Source organism: Aedes aegypti, chromosome 1 (assembly GCF_002204515.2).
Source record: "Aedes aegypti strain LVP_AGWG chromosome 1, AaegL5.0 Primary Assembly, whole genome shotgun sequence".
In the NCBI taxonomy this organism is placed as follows: domain Eukaryota; kingdom Metazoa; phylum Arthropoda; class Insecta; order Diptera; family Culicidae; genus Aedes; species Aedes aegypti.
In genome coordinates, this window is record NC_035107.1 from 123,281,519 (window position 1) to 123,297,440 (window position 15,922).

General features: G+C 43.8%; 1 protein-coding gene across 1 annotated transcript; it reads left to right on the plus strand.

Moving 5' to 3' along the window:
- Positions 1–1,131: 1,131 nt before the first annotated feature.
- On the plus strand, positions 1,132–12,648 carry LOC5576300 (arginine/serine-rich protein PNISR). The gene is made up of 7 exons (XM_021846938.1): positions 1,132–2,311; positions 5,480–5,593; positions 5,651–5,753; positions 6,044–6,100; positions 6,286–6,395; positions 10,906–11,200; positions 11,448–12,648. The coding sequence occupies exons 1-7, from the start codon at positions 1,298–1,300 to the stop codon at positions 12,092–12,094; spliced, it is 2,340 nt and encodes a 779-aa protein (XP_021702630.1). The 5' UTR covers positions 1,132–1,297; the 3' UTR covers positions 12,095–12,648.
- The last annotated feature ends 3,274 nt before the right edge of the window (positions 12,649–15,922 follow it).

Here is a 15,922-nt window from a genome sequence, read left to right on the forward strand (position 1 = left end):
TTTGGCCGACAGGCCAACAGAAGGCGGTAGTGTGTAAACGTCAAACACGAACAAAAACGATGCGAGCGCTGCGGGTCGTGGATTGGCCACCTACCATATTTTTGAATCGATCGTTAAAAAGGTGGTCGATGGCCTAGGATGAGAGTGTGACGTCTGTTTGTCTGTGATTTTTCGTTGCCTCTTTGCTTACCTTTTTTTCACTCCCTCGCAAAGAGGCAAAGGCAGCACGCTGCTCTAGAGTATTTCACCGAACTCTAATGATGTTGAGGAGCATTATTAAACCTGTTTTTTTTTTGCAACTTCTCATTATGAAGCTACACTTTGCAATCCATACTGCAGTAAAAAAACAGATTACACTGAACGAAAACTCCGGTCGCACATTGAATGATCATTGACTCATCCGAGCCCCATACCTATTTTCAGACACAATCAAGATGATTTTCATCTGCGCGAAAATCATCTGTTTACAAATCACTCCGAATGAAAATCATCCAGTCTTGGAATGATTTTTATCCTTCGAATAGATGCCTCAAATTGAATGATCATCATACATGCATGTAAGCAATCCCCATTCCATTGTAGTTAATAATTTAAAAGAATTCAAATAAAAAATAAACAACTTCAGAGCATTGTTGGTGAATGTACATTGTTATTTATTTTCTTAACGAGGTTATCATATATATTATTTACCAGTCTTCAGGAACAGATGCCAACCTACCGAATACATTGTATGACCTCCAAATACTTGCAGATTTGCGACCTGTGATTGGTAGATACCATTAAGAAGTGTTAAATAAATGATACAAAAGAGGCTAATGTAAGATTCCAAGTGCAATTACCTGTAAAATTCACCCAGAAACGCTTGGAAAACCACGCTGCCGTCACCATGTTTACGTTTAGATTTAGAAGATTGTTTTGACATTTGACCATCCCCTTTTCATCTGATACTTCAGACAGTAATTGAATGATTTTCGGTTTGGGACAAGGGAGATATTAAAATCCGTCATAAGTTGCATGCTATTCATTCGTGTTACCATTGTTCAATTAGCTGCCTAGAGTTCAAAAAATGTGGCAACACTGCGGTAAACCCGCGCCTCCTGTTGGATAGGCCCTTTGCATTTTCACGTCATTATTATCATTTCTGTCAGTCAGTCATTTTTCGATGCTGGTGAAAAAAATCGAAGCCATGGTTCTCCAGTAGTGAAAATTGCCGATTTTTCACAATTATAATTAGTTATTCAATAGTGAAATATTCGTGGAATTGTTCGATTGTTGTATATGCTAACCAGTGAGCGCGATGTACGGACGCGGAAATAGTGGTGGCGGTGGTGGGAGGGGCCAAAACGGATCCAAAAATTATTCGGCTGCCGGTGGCGGAGGCTCATCTGCAATGGCTCCGGTGAAGAATTATCAAACAGTGCCATCCGAAGGCGGTTCCGGTGGTGGCGCAATGTTGGAAGGCGAGTGGAGCTCGCTAAATCCTAGTTTGTATCAGAACATGTCGAATGAGCAAGTGGACTGGGCTGCGCTTGCCCAACAGTGGATTCAAATGAAGGAAACACTTCCGGCAGATATTGTTCCGGCTGCTCCTCCGCCTCCGATCATATCGGATAGCTACGGGTCGAATAGTAGAGACTCCCTGCCGGAGGGTGGCCACATGGGATCGGCGGAGGAACAAGGGGAAGCTCCGATGGAAGTGGAACGCGACGAGGAACACTTGGCTCACCAGCAGCAATCCGGTAATCCGTGGGATAATGGGTCCCTATCGTGGCAATATCCCGCCCAATCCGAGTGGCAGAATCCGGCCTGGGACTCCAATTGGTCCGGAAGCGCTTCCAACACGGCCAAAGCCTTCGATTCGATGTCGGTGGCCGTCAATCCGAATGCTTCCCTGGCTGTGGCCAACTGGCAGGCCAAAATGGCACGAATCTACAAATTTGGGGATTCAGGCAGCTCAAACGCCATTGCTGGTACTGTGCAACCTACCGGCGGCCAATCGAGCCATCAACAGGAAGCACTGCCATCCCAAAAACGAATCCCAGGTCTGATGGACCAAGTCATTAAACTGGACCACCATCAAGAATCTGGAGGCGATCCGGAAGATGACACCACCCAAACCATTAACGATGCCAAGCGGAAGCTGCTTCCGGCTTGGATTCGCGAGGGGCTGGAGAAGATGGAACGGGAAAAGCTGCGGCAAGCAGAGAAGGAAAAGGAACAGCAGCAGCGAGCGGAAATGCTGCAGCAAAGGCGGCAGGCGGAACTGGAAGCGCTGAACGAGTTGGAGGACGCCAAGAGGAAGAGCAAGTTTGTAAGTAAAGATACAGGGTTTTTTTTTAAATTTTAAGGAAATTTTTCGAGATTATTTTACAGATTTTTAGAGAATTTCTTCTCAGATTCCTCGAGGAAACGCTCTAGGAATTTTGCTAGAAATTTTTTAGAGATATCATATCTTCTGGCATACTTTCAGGGATTGTTCCTCTATTAGACATCCTTCCAGCGATGTTTCTAAAAGAATTTGCTCCAGAAATCCTTGAGCACTCGAAGAACCTCCAGCAACCTCCCTGAGATTATCACGGACTTTCGTGTAGACATTTTTAGACTATTTCTTCGACTGACTTTCCCAGTTGTTATCTTTCAAAGATTCATACAAAAGTCATTCCATGAAAATCTTTGGGGGAATCCCTAAAAAATCCTTAGAGTTATCCCAAGAAGAATTACTGTAGAAATTTGGTTAGAAGAATCCATAGAAAAACTCCTGTAGAGATTTTTCTGGAGAAAACCCTGAAATAATCCTTGGACGAATTTCTGGAGAAATCTCCAGAATTCATTAAGAGCTTTTCCAAAAGGAATTTGTGTAGAGATTTTTTGAAGAGATATTCCTAATTTAATCCCTGGAGAAATTCCTAGAACAATTTCTGATGCCGTTCCTACAGGAATTCATGAGAAAATCTCTGGAGTAATATCAAAAAGGACTCTTGGGGGAACCCCCTGGGTGATTTTTGGGAACCTCAGAACGAATCCCGGCAGAAAAACCTGGGAATCTCTGAAGGATTAACTGGAGATATCCTTGGAGTAAGTCATGTAGCGATTTCCTTTGTGGTCACTCTAGGAGAATTCTTGGAGTAAATTCCTGAGCAATTCCTTACGGATTCCGGGAGTTGTAGAACACTTGGAGGAATTTCTGGTTGAATCTGGAGCGATCCGTGGAGGAATCCCAGAAGAAAGCACCGGAATAATTCCTGGACGAATCCCGAGAGAACTACTTGAGGATATCTTTGTATGCATCCGTGGAGGAATCCTCAGAGGAAATTCTGGAGGAATCACTAGAGATAAATCTCGAGTAATCCTTGAACAGATTGTCCTAGTGTAACTCCTGGAGAAAGCCTTGAAGATCTCTCTGCAAGAAACCTTGTAGAGATTTTCCTGAAGAAATCCTTGGAGAAGTCTTTGGAATATTTTCTAGAGGAATCAGTGAAGATTTTCTAGAAGAATCCCTAAATCATTGGAATCATCCTTTCTAACAGACCTCTTCTCAATAGATGCAAATCTGTTGCTGAAATTCAAGAATTTCTATTCGTGGAACAGGTAGATTTAAAGTTAGGGAATCGCCACTGGAAATCTTCTTGATTTCTCTGGACATAGAGTACCTGCGTACCGATATAGGTACACATGCAAAAATAAGGTCAATGGCAAAAAAGCTATCAGTCAATAACTGTGGAAGTGCTCATTAGAAAACATGGCGCTGAGAAGCAGGTTCTGTTTCAGTAGGGACGTAAAGCCAGGAAGAAGGTGGTATCCATTTATATCTCCCTACCGGAACCGGTTCCGAAATACTCCTAACAAATCGGGCCAAATCTAATTGTTGGTCCTCTTGATGCTCTTGTGATTCGGAATGAAACACCGTGAAAGTTAAACCGTCGTAGATTACACGCGTATGAACTTCTGTATATGATATGTGCCAGATCCTTCTGAAACATGTTCCAGGCGCCCTTGTGGCCTTGTGTCCAAAATGGCTTTACTCAAAAAAATGTCCGTAGTTCCTTTCTAGGGTTTGTAACCTGTTTTGAATTCTTCAGGGTCGTTAAACGTGATTTTGGACTTATTTTCGCTGCACTGCTTATGGTTGAAGTTGCGTTGGAGAATAGTTATTTAACTTGATAGTGGGAACACATACACATACAGCTAAATAAGGAAATGAAACAGAAATGATTCCAAATAAGTTTTGAAGATAACTTTCCACCTAATTTGGAGATACTGGGACGTCGATGCTCCTTTGTGAACCCGGTGGACGAACAAACAAAGAAGTAGTGGCCAAACTATTAACCAGTGACTCATTCTTCTATAAATTACACTCAATGCAATCTCATTATTACAACTATTTATTCTGACGTCACATTTTGGGTGGTTTTACTGTGATGATACTAGAACTTCGACTAATGTAGGCATATTTTACATACAATTGACAAAATTAGTCCACTATAATGTTTCTCAACCGATGATGATTTCATTTTCAAGAGAATTTTAGCCATGCCTGGAATGAGATTATCACTGAATTCAAAATTGGATTTTGAGTATCTCAGAGGATATTATTTTTGTAAACGAGGAGACATCCTTCTATTGGAAGATATACTGATTTAGAAATTGTTTGCTCATTCGCAACAATATCTGTTCAAGCACTTAAAAACGCTTCTGTCGTAAAAATCGAAGTCTTGGGAAAGAAAAGTTTATGTTGCTTTTTAACTAGGTATATACAAGTTGTAATGCCGATTTTTGCCAGTTATTTTTCTTCAAATTTGCCAAAATTTTTGAAAAAATATTTGAGAACTTCCAGGAATACCTCTATAATTTCAACCTGGAATTCCTCAGTAAATTGGATTCCTTATGAAGTCCACAAATGTCTCCACTGTTTCAGTTGCAGTTCTTCTAAATATTCATCGAGTTTATTCTTCATGAATTCTTCAAAAGTTCGTTTAAAGTTTCACGCCCGTTCATACTACAGCAATTATTACAATTATTCCCCCTTTTTTCAGGGATTGCAATTTGTCTAGGAAAAATCTGAGTTTTCCTCGAGAGTCCAAAAGATTCGGGTTGAATTCTTAAAGGTGTCTAAAATAACACGTTTGATTAACTTTCTGTTAAAATTCCTCGAGAAAATAAAAAAAAACCGTGATAAAAGAAAATAATAGGTAATTGTTGTAATGTCACGAAGAATTTCCAAAAAAAAGTGTTATGAATATTCTTGAAGAAATGTCTGATCAAATTCTTATCTCCTGATGCCTGTTAGGATTTTTGTTGTTTTCTTGGTACCTGTTTGGTCTTCGTTTGGCCTTTTTTGGTTCTTGATTGATCTCATTTTTTAAGCATGAGATCTCTAAAGTTCTTATCTTCAAGACACTCAATGGGCTTGCATTGGCTCAAAGCAAGGCATTGAGAGCATAGAATTTGAAAATAATGTGATTATATTGTTCTATTTTAGGAATCGGATTCTGAAGAAGACGAGGTAAGAAACGACGATCAACACGATGAAGATCAACGCGGGGAGGACAGTCCAGTGTTGACACGTTCGCGGGATGAAATTCTGCAAGAACTGGTATGTATCGCGATATTCAAAAAAAGCCCAACCTTCATATAAACTCTTGTATTGCAGATGATCGCTGTTCGGAAGAACCTAACGGAAATCTTACTGGAGGTGACAAACGAAGAAATTGCCCTCGTGGCAAAAGAAACCTTAGCTAAGACCCGGAGAAAAGGTAGCCGTCTGTTTAGATTAGGAGCTAACCCCAGTTTCTTTTTCTCTTTTTGTAGCGTTGAATCAAACTGCGGTTGGGTCGATGGGTTCAAAACCACTAGGTCTCGCAATATACAATTTTCCCATAATAAGTCTTATCTTCAAATAGGGCATGAAATTGACTGCGATAGTTCTCCCCCGTTTTTTTTTCTTTCTCTTTCTCAAAATCCCATAATAAGTCAACAAAATCAAAATTGTTCCTCTCTTTGCATACATTTCATTGTCGTTACCCAAAATCCAAAAAATACTTAGCACCAACAGCTCAAGCGCTGCGAAAGACCGGTCTTGCAACTCTCACAGGTGGACTTGGTAAGTTAGTTTTGCTATTTCTCAATATAATACTTAAAAATAACAATTTCATCAATACTAAGATTGAGTGAAATTCGCTAGAAAAATTGGTCAAAATGTTAGATAAAATCGAACCGCTTTGAAGAAGCAAATTTGGCGTGACAATACCTAGAGTTGCAAATAATCGGTGCCCCATTTGTTTGTAGGTCTAGGCATCTATGGCGATAGCGATGATGAGGACGATAGCGGTTCTGATAACGATGGGGACAACAACGGGAACAGCGAGGATGAAGAGGAAGTCGAAAAAGCGTTAAAGGTGAGTCGTTTGATGCTTGATTGGTATAAGATTCAACTGAAGGACATGACTTAGAATTCGGTCGCATCGCAGAGTGCGCTAGTACTCTAAGTATTAGCGTACGTGATACTGCAATTCTGCTTTGACAGACTTGTTAAACACTTTGCTACCTCTGAAGATGGCTTAGTAATGTACAATTTTGATTGACGTAACCTTCTGCCCGACCTTCAAAAGAGCCATAGCTGAAAAGTCACAGTGCAGGTAACGCAGCTGAACCTGAACCACTGTGACGCAGCTCACCAATTGCAGTATCAGGCAGTTGCTGAATGGGGGACGGATATTGTCATCATATCGGACCCATACCGAGTACCCGCCGGTAACAGCAACTGGGTCGCGGATGCATCCGGAAAAATGGCGGCGATATAGACGACGGATAAATACCCCGTCCAGGAGTTGGTGTCTACTACTTACGAGGGCTTCGTGATCGCCAAGGTAAACGGGGTCTTCTTCTGTAGCTGCTATGCGCCTCCGCGTTGGTCGATCGAGCAGTTCACGCAGATGCTGGACTGTATGACGACCGTGCTGACAGGGCGAAGGCCAGTGATAATAGCGGGTGACTTCAATGCCTGGGCCGTGGAATGGGGATCTGGCTAATGGTGGTACTAAAAGTACCTTTAGCCAAAACGGAGCGCGGAGTTGATTATCGACGTTACTTTTTGTAGTCCTGGCCTAACAAGTAGTTCGGACTGGAGGGTAGACGATGCCTACACTCACAGCGACCACCTGGCAGTTCGCTACAGTATCGACTACAACAACAGCAGGCAGCGGGTAGATGAAGCGGCGGCTAGGTCAAAGCCAAGCCCTCGTAGGTGGAAGACATCGTATTTTAATGACGAAGTATTTATTGAGGCGCTCCGCCGTGAGCATAACCTACTCGGCTTAAGCGGGGACGAGCTGGTAGCGGTGCTCTCGCGTGCATGCGATGCGACCATGCCTAGGCAAGTCCACCCTAGGAATGGGAGACCACCGGCGATTGCGAACCTGCGCCGAGCCTGCCTATGGGCCAGGATGCAGCGAGCACGTACTGAGGAGGAGCGAGATGAACGACGGGTGGTATTCACTGCTGCCAAAGTCGCGCCGAAGTCCGAGATATGGGCATGCAAAAAGGCCTGCAAAGACAAGAGGTGCAATGGCTCCTACAGAGCAAACTCCAAATATGCTGGAGGGGATCATCGAGGGGTTTTTTCCGCGCCATAACCCTAGTCCTTGGCCTCCTTTCGTAGGACAGCTGGGGACTAGGGCTGGCGATGAGGAGAGGGTAACCGACGAGGAACTTGTAGGGATAGCAAAATCCCTCAGAATAGGTAAGGCACCAGGTCCGGACAGAGTTCCTGGCCTTAAAAGTAGCAATTGCGGAGGCTCCCGGGATGTTCAGATCTACCATGCAGAAATGCCTGGACGAGGGAGTTTTTCCAGAGGTGTGGAAGCGGCAGAGCCTGGTACTATTGCCAAAGACTGGAAAACCACCGGGTGACCCGTCGGCATATAGACCAATATGCTTGATCAACACGGCGAGGAAGGTGCTCGAGAAGATCATCCTCAACAGACTATTGAGGTACACCGAGGGTGTAAATGGCCTCTCCAGCAACCAGTTCGGCTTCCGGAAAGGAAGGTCGACCGTAGATGCTATTTTGACTGTAAAAAAAACCGCTGAGATAGCACTCCAGCAGAGGACGGGAATTCGCTACTGCGCAGTAGTGACTCTGGATGTAAGGAACGCATTCAATAGTGCTAGATGGGCAGCTATTGCTGATGCGCTCCTGCGTCTGGGGATACCCGAGTACTTGTACAAGATTCTCGGGAGTTACTTCCAGAATCGGGTACTAGTCTACGACACAGAGGTGGGTCGGAAGTGCTTTCACATAACCTCAGGAGTCCCTCGAGGTTCCATCCTGGGTCCGGTTTTATGGAATGTCATGTACGACGAGGTGTTGAGATTAAAATTCCCGGTGGGTGTGGTTATTGTTGGCTTTGCCGACAATATTACGCTGGAGGTCTACGGTGAATCGATCAAAGAAGTGGAATTAACTGCAGCTCACTCGATCGCAATTGTGGAGGAGTGGATGAGCTCCAGGAAACTGAAATTGGCTCACCACAAAACTGAGGTGGTTGTTGTTAACAACCGAAAATCGGTGCAGCAAGCGGTGATCAGTGTAGGCGACTGCACGATCACTTCGAAGCGCTCCGTCAAACACTTGGGGGTGATGATCGACGATAAGCTTACCTTCGGTAGCCACGTTGATTATGCCTGCAAGAGAGCCTCCACAGCTATTGTGGCACTGTCCCGGATGATGTCCAATAGCTCTACGGTGTACGCCAGTAAGCGTAAGCTTCTGGCCAGTGTCGCCTCGTCCATACTGAGGTATGGTGGCCTGGCTTGGGGCACGGCTTTAAGTACCAACAGCTACCGTAGTAAGCTAGAAAGTACTTATAGGCTAATATGCCTGAGGGTTGCGAGCGCGTACCGTACCGTATCACACGATGCACTCTGCGTTATCACTGGTATGGTGCCTATTGGTATCCTTATCATGGAAGACATAGAGTGCTTCGAAAGGCGCGGCACAAAAGGCATACGCAGGACTGCCAGTCTGGCCTCTATGGTCAAATGGCAGCGTGCGAGGAACAGTTCCACCAAAGGAAGGTGGACCCACAGGTTGATGCCGAGGGTAGATATTTGGGTCAATAGGCGCCATGGGGAACTAACATTCCACCTGACACAGGTCCTTTCGGGCTTGGTTGCTTTAGACAGTATTTACACCGTTTCGGTCATGCGGGTTCTCCCAAATGTCCAGTTTGTGCAGGCTTAGAGGAAACGGCGGAACACGTTTTGTTCGTGTGCCCGTGTTTACGCACAATGCGTGACACCATGCTTGCCACATGCGGTGGGGACACGACTCCAGACAATCCGGTTCAGATGATTTGTGAAGACGAGCTTGGCTGGAATGCCGTTTCATCGGCTATCACTCACATCGTCTTGGAGCAACAAAGGAGGTAGCGCGTGGACTCGAGGAATGGTTAGTGCAGACGCTAAGCAACAGGTGGTCCAAGGGTTTGCAGTCGGCTACGTAGGTCATACCGGTGCCCTACGGTCGAAATCGACCCTTACAGCGATTAAGTGGTCGCGGGGAGAACATCCTGGTAGCGTTGCTGTCGTGGCGCCGGCCTACTGGGTTGTATACGAGCCTCTGGTTGTTCGGAGCAGGTGGAGGCCCCCTTCGTCAGCAATCCCAACTGGTGCTAGTTGATATGGCCTGAGCCTTCAGCAGGTCAAATAGCGGAGCACGCAGTATCAGTTATTGATACTTGCAGAACAGCTTGACGCGGACGTTGTGGTTGACCCTGCCCGCCTTCAGAGGACAATGGGAGTGGTAAGGACCACTCGGGAAGCTGACAAAGCGCCAGCATAGTACCTTGGTGGACCCCCCTAAGCGTGTCATCGATGTTCGTTGCTGCATGGCTACGCAGCTAATCTTGAGGTTGCGATGTGCAATAGCCCCTCTCCGAAGCAATGCCTTCTTGGTGGTCCCGGAGAGACGAAGGGTTTGGCGGCAATGGGAATGGTTTAGTGGGTCGGAGATGTAGTCCTGTCTGCTGCTTTGCATGTAGTAAACGGTCCCCAACTCTACACTCCTGGACCTTCAGGATTCGAGTGTCTGTTAAGCAGATTATCCCACCATTGCTAAGAAAAAAAAGACTTGTTAAACACTTTGCCACCTCTGAAGATGGTTTAGTAATGTACAATTTTGTTTGACGTAACAACTCTGAACTATTCCAATATTGTTTGTGCTGATTTACTGGTCAAGAATTAATTTGAAGCTTCATCCAGTAGTACTTTGGAATTGGCTCGAAGCCAATGAGGTGATGCGTGCACTCATCAGACAATTCATTTCCAGCGATAGAAAAATGGTTTATAGAGTTAACTGAATTCAGTTCCTCAATTTGAGTTCGACATGCGATAACTAGCCTTGACCAAGTTGTGTCAAGCTAGGTTTTGATAGCAGTCTGACTATCTGAACAGAAATGTTTTACTTTACCAGTTGTTGAAGTGCTGATTGCATTTCACACATAAGAACAAATATTTACGCCTGGAACACAGTTCAGTATCTATAAATTATTATTAGCTCCCGAGAATATACCCCAGCACCAGTTTTTTCTTCAAGAAGCGTGCCATTAGTGCAACAAACATTTTTTTTCTGTAGTTAGGACGTCTACCCTTCCCATAATGTGGATTGTGTGAAAAATTTCCTGTAGGAAAAGTTATAAGCAATTAAAAGGCAATAACAATTTGGTTCCAAGTTGTGTATGTGTGCTCTCGGATAGGCATTGCAAATGCAATGGAAAGCATTGTGTTTGGATGGGCATCTAATTCTTCTGAAAGAGGTGCGCTTTGCGAAAAAGGTCCATCCATGGGTTGTCCAACGTTGTTCATAAATGGCCTTCTAATTCACGGCTATGATTCCAATCGTTCTAGGTATCCATCAAGCAGCGGCAGAAGGAATTCGAATGGACAGCACGTGAAATTGAAGAAGAAATTGCCAAGGAGGAGGCAGCCGAGGAGCGCAAGAAGAGGGAATATGATCAACTGATGCGCCAGAAGAATCAGCAGAACAACGCCAGCGATGAAGAGGACTACGCCAGTGGCAGTAGCCGAGCTGGATTGGGCCATCCCCAGGCGCCAATGGCAGGAACTAGCGGTGGTAGTAAATTTGGACCAAGAGACGGTGAGACCCAGCCTGTTAATGATAAACTATATGCCTACAAGCTCGGTAAGTTCATTCGGTTTGGGTCAAGTATTTTGTGAGCGTGATGAATGCTTTTTGAGTACAATGCGTACGTTGAAGGTTCCAATTCTTAGGAACCGTTTCCGATGTGGCAACGATTCTTAGAGGAGCCATCATTTACAGAGGATTGCCAAAACAAGAATATATTGATTGAACATTTGGCAGCTCTCTGCAAGCAGGGAGAAAGTATAAATTTTACATCAGAAGAGCTCTTTTCTTTTGTGTTTTGCAGGGCGAACACGTGACAAGCGGGTTTCCAGGTTTAGTGATCCCAAGGATACGGTTCGTCAGACTCATATAACTCACGTGGCGATCGTTAACCACAAACCAGGTGAAGTTGTTCTGGCCGCTCCGAAGGTAAACCAAGCAGTGGTTGGTCCGAGTAGCAGTGTAGTTTCACCGCCAATAGTTGACTCGATGTCAACACCACTTTTTCCTGCTGCTATTGCAGCGGCAAGACATTTGGAAGATATTCGACGGGGTAGTAGTGTTGCTTCGGAAACACCTTCTAATGCCTCCAGCAGTCGGGCATCGTCTTCGCGTCGTGAAACCGAAAGTCGTAAATCGTCACAAAAGTCCCATAAAAGTAAAAAACATAAACGTTCTCGGCATAGTCACAGCGATGACGAAGAGGATGATTATTACGATAACGATGACGATCGTTATTCGCAGCACTCTCGTAGATCGCGCAGTTCCGAACGAAGCAGCTATTCGCGACGGAGAAGATCTTATTCGAGAGACTCCCGAGACGACGATCGAGATCGCAAGTATTCGTACAAATCACGAGACCGTTCTCGATCAAGGTCTCGCGATCGGTACAAATCTTCACGAAGGCAATCTCGAAGTCGCTCTCGGTCTCCGTCTAGACGACGCTATTGAAAAACAAGGGTCTATTGTTTCGGAATTGGTCTTTTTGCTTGATATTTTGTCAAATCAAGCACTGCACTGTATTGACCGACTTAAGTTATGATCTTTGCTAGATTCCATGGAAAATATCCCGTTTCGTTGATTTTCCAACGCGCGTTGTAAATTATTTGGCTTACGATCGATCGTAAGCATCTAGCAATAAATAAATAATAAATGATAAAAAAGTGCAAGTGAAGGATAATTAAACCAATAATGAAACATGTAAGAAGTGTTCTGTTTAAAATTAACAGAAGTGGCAAAAACAACACAGTCGACATAAAAGAGAATGAATTGGTGTAGTTTTGGTAGTGATACATTACAAAATATAGAAACAGCTGATCAAAAAGTGAAATAGTACAGGTATATTCAATTCATAGCCTCAAACAACAGCAAATAAATAAAAAAAAGAACAATATGAACATGCATGCTAAATAACGACGCATTTCGTCGCACATCGTATATGGAGTTTCACTACCTATAACAAACCAATACCAAAAATATAAATTTCTATTTCTCTCAGCTTAAAATTTGCATATTTTTATCGAAAGAAAATCTATACCTAATTTTCACACTTATGAAAAAGGGGTTCAAATACCATCAGTGCACCAGATTCCGCTCATTTAAGGGAAGTTATGTTTATTATAAAATAACTATTGTGTTGATCAAATATATTTTTATGTCACAATGTAGCTCCAAGTATAGGTAATCAGCGGCACAATAAAAATAATTTGAAAAACTTTCATAAAAAAAAAACATTTAATTGCATTTGTTACTGCATCTAAGTGTTCCTATTTCCGCTCACGGTGAATAGATTTCGGGACGAACTTACTAAAAGATGCATTATTTCGCATTTCGTTATTTATCCTGATATTTTTTTATGGTATAAAATCGACATTTCTTTAAAATTTTGTTTAATTTTTAGCATGAGCGGTTATTGGAACACACGAACCACTAGGTCCAATAACCGCTCACGAGGTCTTGTGTTATCAAAGAATTCAAAGAATTATATTACCAAATGAAAATAATGTCAGACGACTTCATTTAAAAGTTGTTAGTATTGCTAGAATATATCCGTGCGAAAAATGTTGGTTTTTGACACGAAAAATCAATTTTTACACAAGTGAGCGGAAATAGGGGCATGAGCGGATACTGGTACACTGATGGTACCTGTTTTCTGTTTATCGGGAAACAATTTCTTAGAATCAACTTAAGAAACAGGCTATGCCTGAGCTTGATGCTGTGCGTACGCATTGGCGACATCTGGTTGTTTCAGTCGCGCATGATTATACCGAGGCGGGCGTCGGTACTGTACATCGTTGATGACGGATAGTTTTAGGCGCAATTTCACCATCATCATGTAGTGTTCGGAGTGAATGTTGGTAACACGATAGTTTTTTACGTATGTTAAGTAAAAAAAGTGCCGTCCATCGAGCAGAACGTGATTGAGGTGATCTTCAGGTGTACCTGTGAGCAATTCTCGCTGAAACCAGGCCGCCATCGGCACCCATCGTCAGAATTCCAATTTTATGTCACAGATCGCTAGTTTTCGATAAAACTTAAGGGTGGTCCTTTCTGTTTTCTCAAATTGGTGGACCCCTCGTACGCCAGCTAGCTGAACAGTTTGCGAAAAAGCCCATTTAAAAAAAAATCTTGGGAATTTCCTCACGTGATATGTCTCATATTTCGCTTGGAACTCATAGTAAACTTAGTGGCATAGTATAGAGAAAGGATATAGCTTTCATTTAAACTTAAAAAATTTTTGGCGGCCATTTTGTCCTGAATCCGTGTTGGAATTCCGAGATCATCGGTTGAACAGCTGGGTACAACATGTCGTGCAGCAGTCTTTCGAAAACCTTGGACAAGCAATTCAGGATCGAGATTGGTCGATAGTTATCTACTCTATGCAGATTTCCGGACTTGAATACTGGTGTGATGGATGCAAGCTTCCAGACATCTGGGAAAACGCCTTCTTGGAGTGAACGGTTGAAAATGCACATGATAGGAGTGGCCAAAGATGCTGCACAATTTTTGATAAAAACCGGTGAAAGACGATCTGGACCAGGGCCCTTCGATGCGTCGACTGACGATAGCGCTTTGTAAACAATGTCAAGACTGAATTCTGGCTGAGGTAAATGAATGTTGAAGCTTGGTAGCTGGTCGACATATTGCTGCGGTGGTGGTGATTCAGTGAATTCGAATACGCTTTGGAAGAACTCAGCAAAGAGGTTAGCGGAAGTGGTGTCGGTGGAGGAACTTCGATCACAGTAGGATACATCGACCGGAATGCCAGAAGATCTTCTACGAGCGTTGACAAAAGACCAGAATGATATCGGATTTTCCTTGCAGTCAGTCTGGATATTCTTAATATGGTCTCGGAATCGAATTTCATGTAAGCTTGCATACTCGGCCTCCGCAAGCTGTACATTGCACTTATTTTCCAAAGTCCTGCAGCGAAAGTACCGTTTCCGAGCCTTACGCAAACGGTTTCGCAGATTACGCAATTGTTGGGTCCACCATGGTTGATTGAAAAGCTTAGTAGGCCTACGAGTCTTCAACGGAACAGTTTCGCGAATTATTTGATTAATGTTGTCGTAGAAAGCAGATACGGCAGCATCAACAGTCGGGAGGTTAAGTAACTGCATCCAATCCAAGGTTGCTAATCTCTCGTTAATGGAATTAAAATCACACCTTGCGAAATTATACTCACTGCGTTCTGTTGTGGGAGCCAAAGGAGGAGATTGACTGTCAAGTTTCAAAACTAGTGGCTTGTGATGACGATCTATTTTCAGCATAGCAGACGGCGGTTCGAACAATTCCATCGATTCTGTGTCACTAACAAAAACCAAGTCGAGCAGCTTTCCGTTATCGTTGACCAAATCGTTGATTTGCTTAAGCCCTGTCGACAGTAAGGAATCGACCACAACTAGCTCTTGTTCGGCTGAAGCATTTCGAGGCAGGAAACCCTGTACGTCGTCATCATAATCCCAGGAAAGATTAGGCAGGTTGTAATCGCCCACAACAATAGTCGTATCAAATGGAGTTGCCTTGTCAAGAAGCTCTTGCACGGATTCAGCATGCTTGATGTAGATGTCGGGATGACTACAAGGACGAACGTAGATGCAACATAGAAATAGCGATTTATGTGGCAACGTAATATGCACAGCAACTTGCTCGAGTTTTTCACAATCGACAAGATGCACAGCCTTACAGTTCAGCTCTGATTTCACTGCAATTAACACGCCGCCACCGCGACGCAATACACTGGTGCGGGAGCTCCGATCACAGCGGTAAATAATATAGTTACTCGTCAATTCAGCATTGGAAATGTCGGTGTGAAGCCACGTCTCTGTGAATATCACGACGTCGAAGTCACAGGAAAGGAGTTGCTGGAGTAGCGCGTTTGTCTTGGTTCTCAAGCCCCGGACGTTTTGATAATAAACAGTTAATTGGCTACGAGGCAAACCGCGACTATCCATAGTCTATCACCATCAATGCACTGGTGATGGAGTAGACAGTATGATGTTGATGTGATATAGATAGATCCGAATTGTATCGCAGTCGGCCTGTACAAATCAGCAAATTTTAAGCGTTGATAGTGACAGCGAGCAACTCTGTTTAAAACTGAGGTTACATAAATCGCATCACTTACCAAGGTGAATCCTGATCATGAAGCTTTTGTACCCTCCCACTAACAAAACTCCTTCCCGTGAGAACCATGGAGGTGACCTCGACCTCTAGTAACAATGGACGTCATACTAACATTCCTTCCCTTCCTGCGATGACCGTAAGGACGTGATCAGC

Bases quoted from the DNA above. Each gene is read 5' to 3' on its own strand.
- LOC5576300 (XM_021846938.1), top strand. From the start codon at position 1,298: ATGTACGGACGCGGAAATAGTGGTGGCGGTGGTGGGAGGGGCCAAAAC. The intron at 6,101-6,285 runs GTAAGTTAGTTT...ATTTGTTTGTAG, and splicing joins AACTCTCACAGGTGGACTTG to GTCTAGGCATCTATGGCGAT. The intron at 11,201-11,447 runs GTAAGTTCATTC...TGTGTTTTGCAG, and splicing joins ACTATATGCCTACAAGCTCG to GGCGAACACGTGACAAGCGG.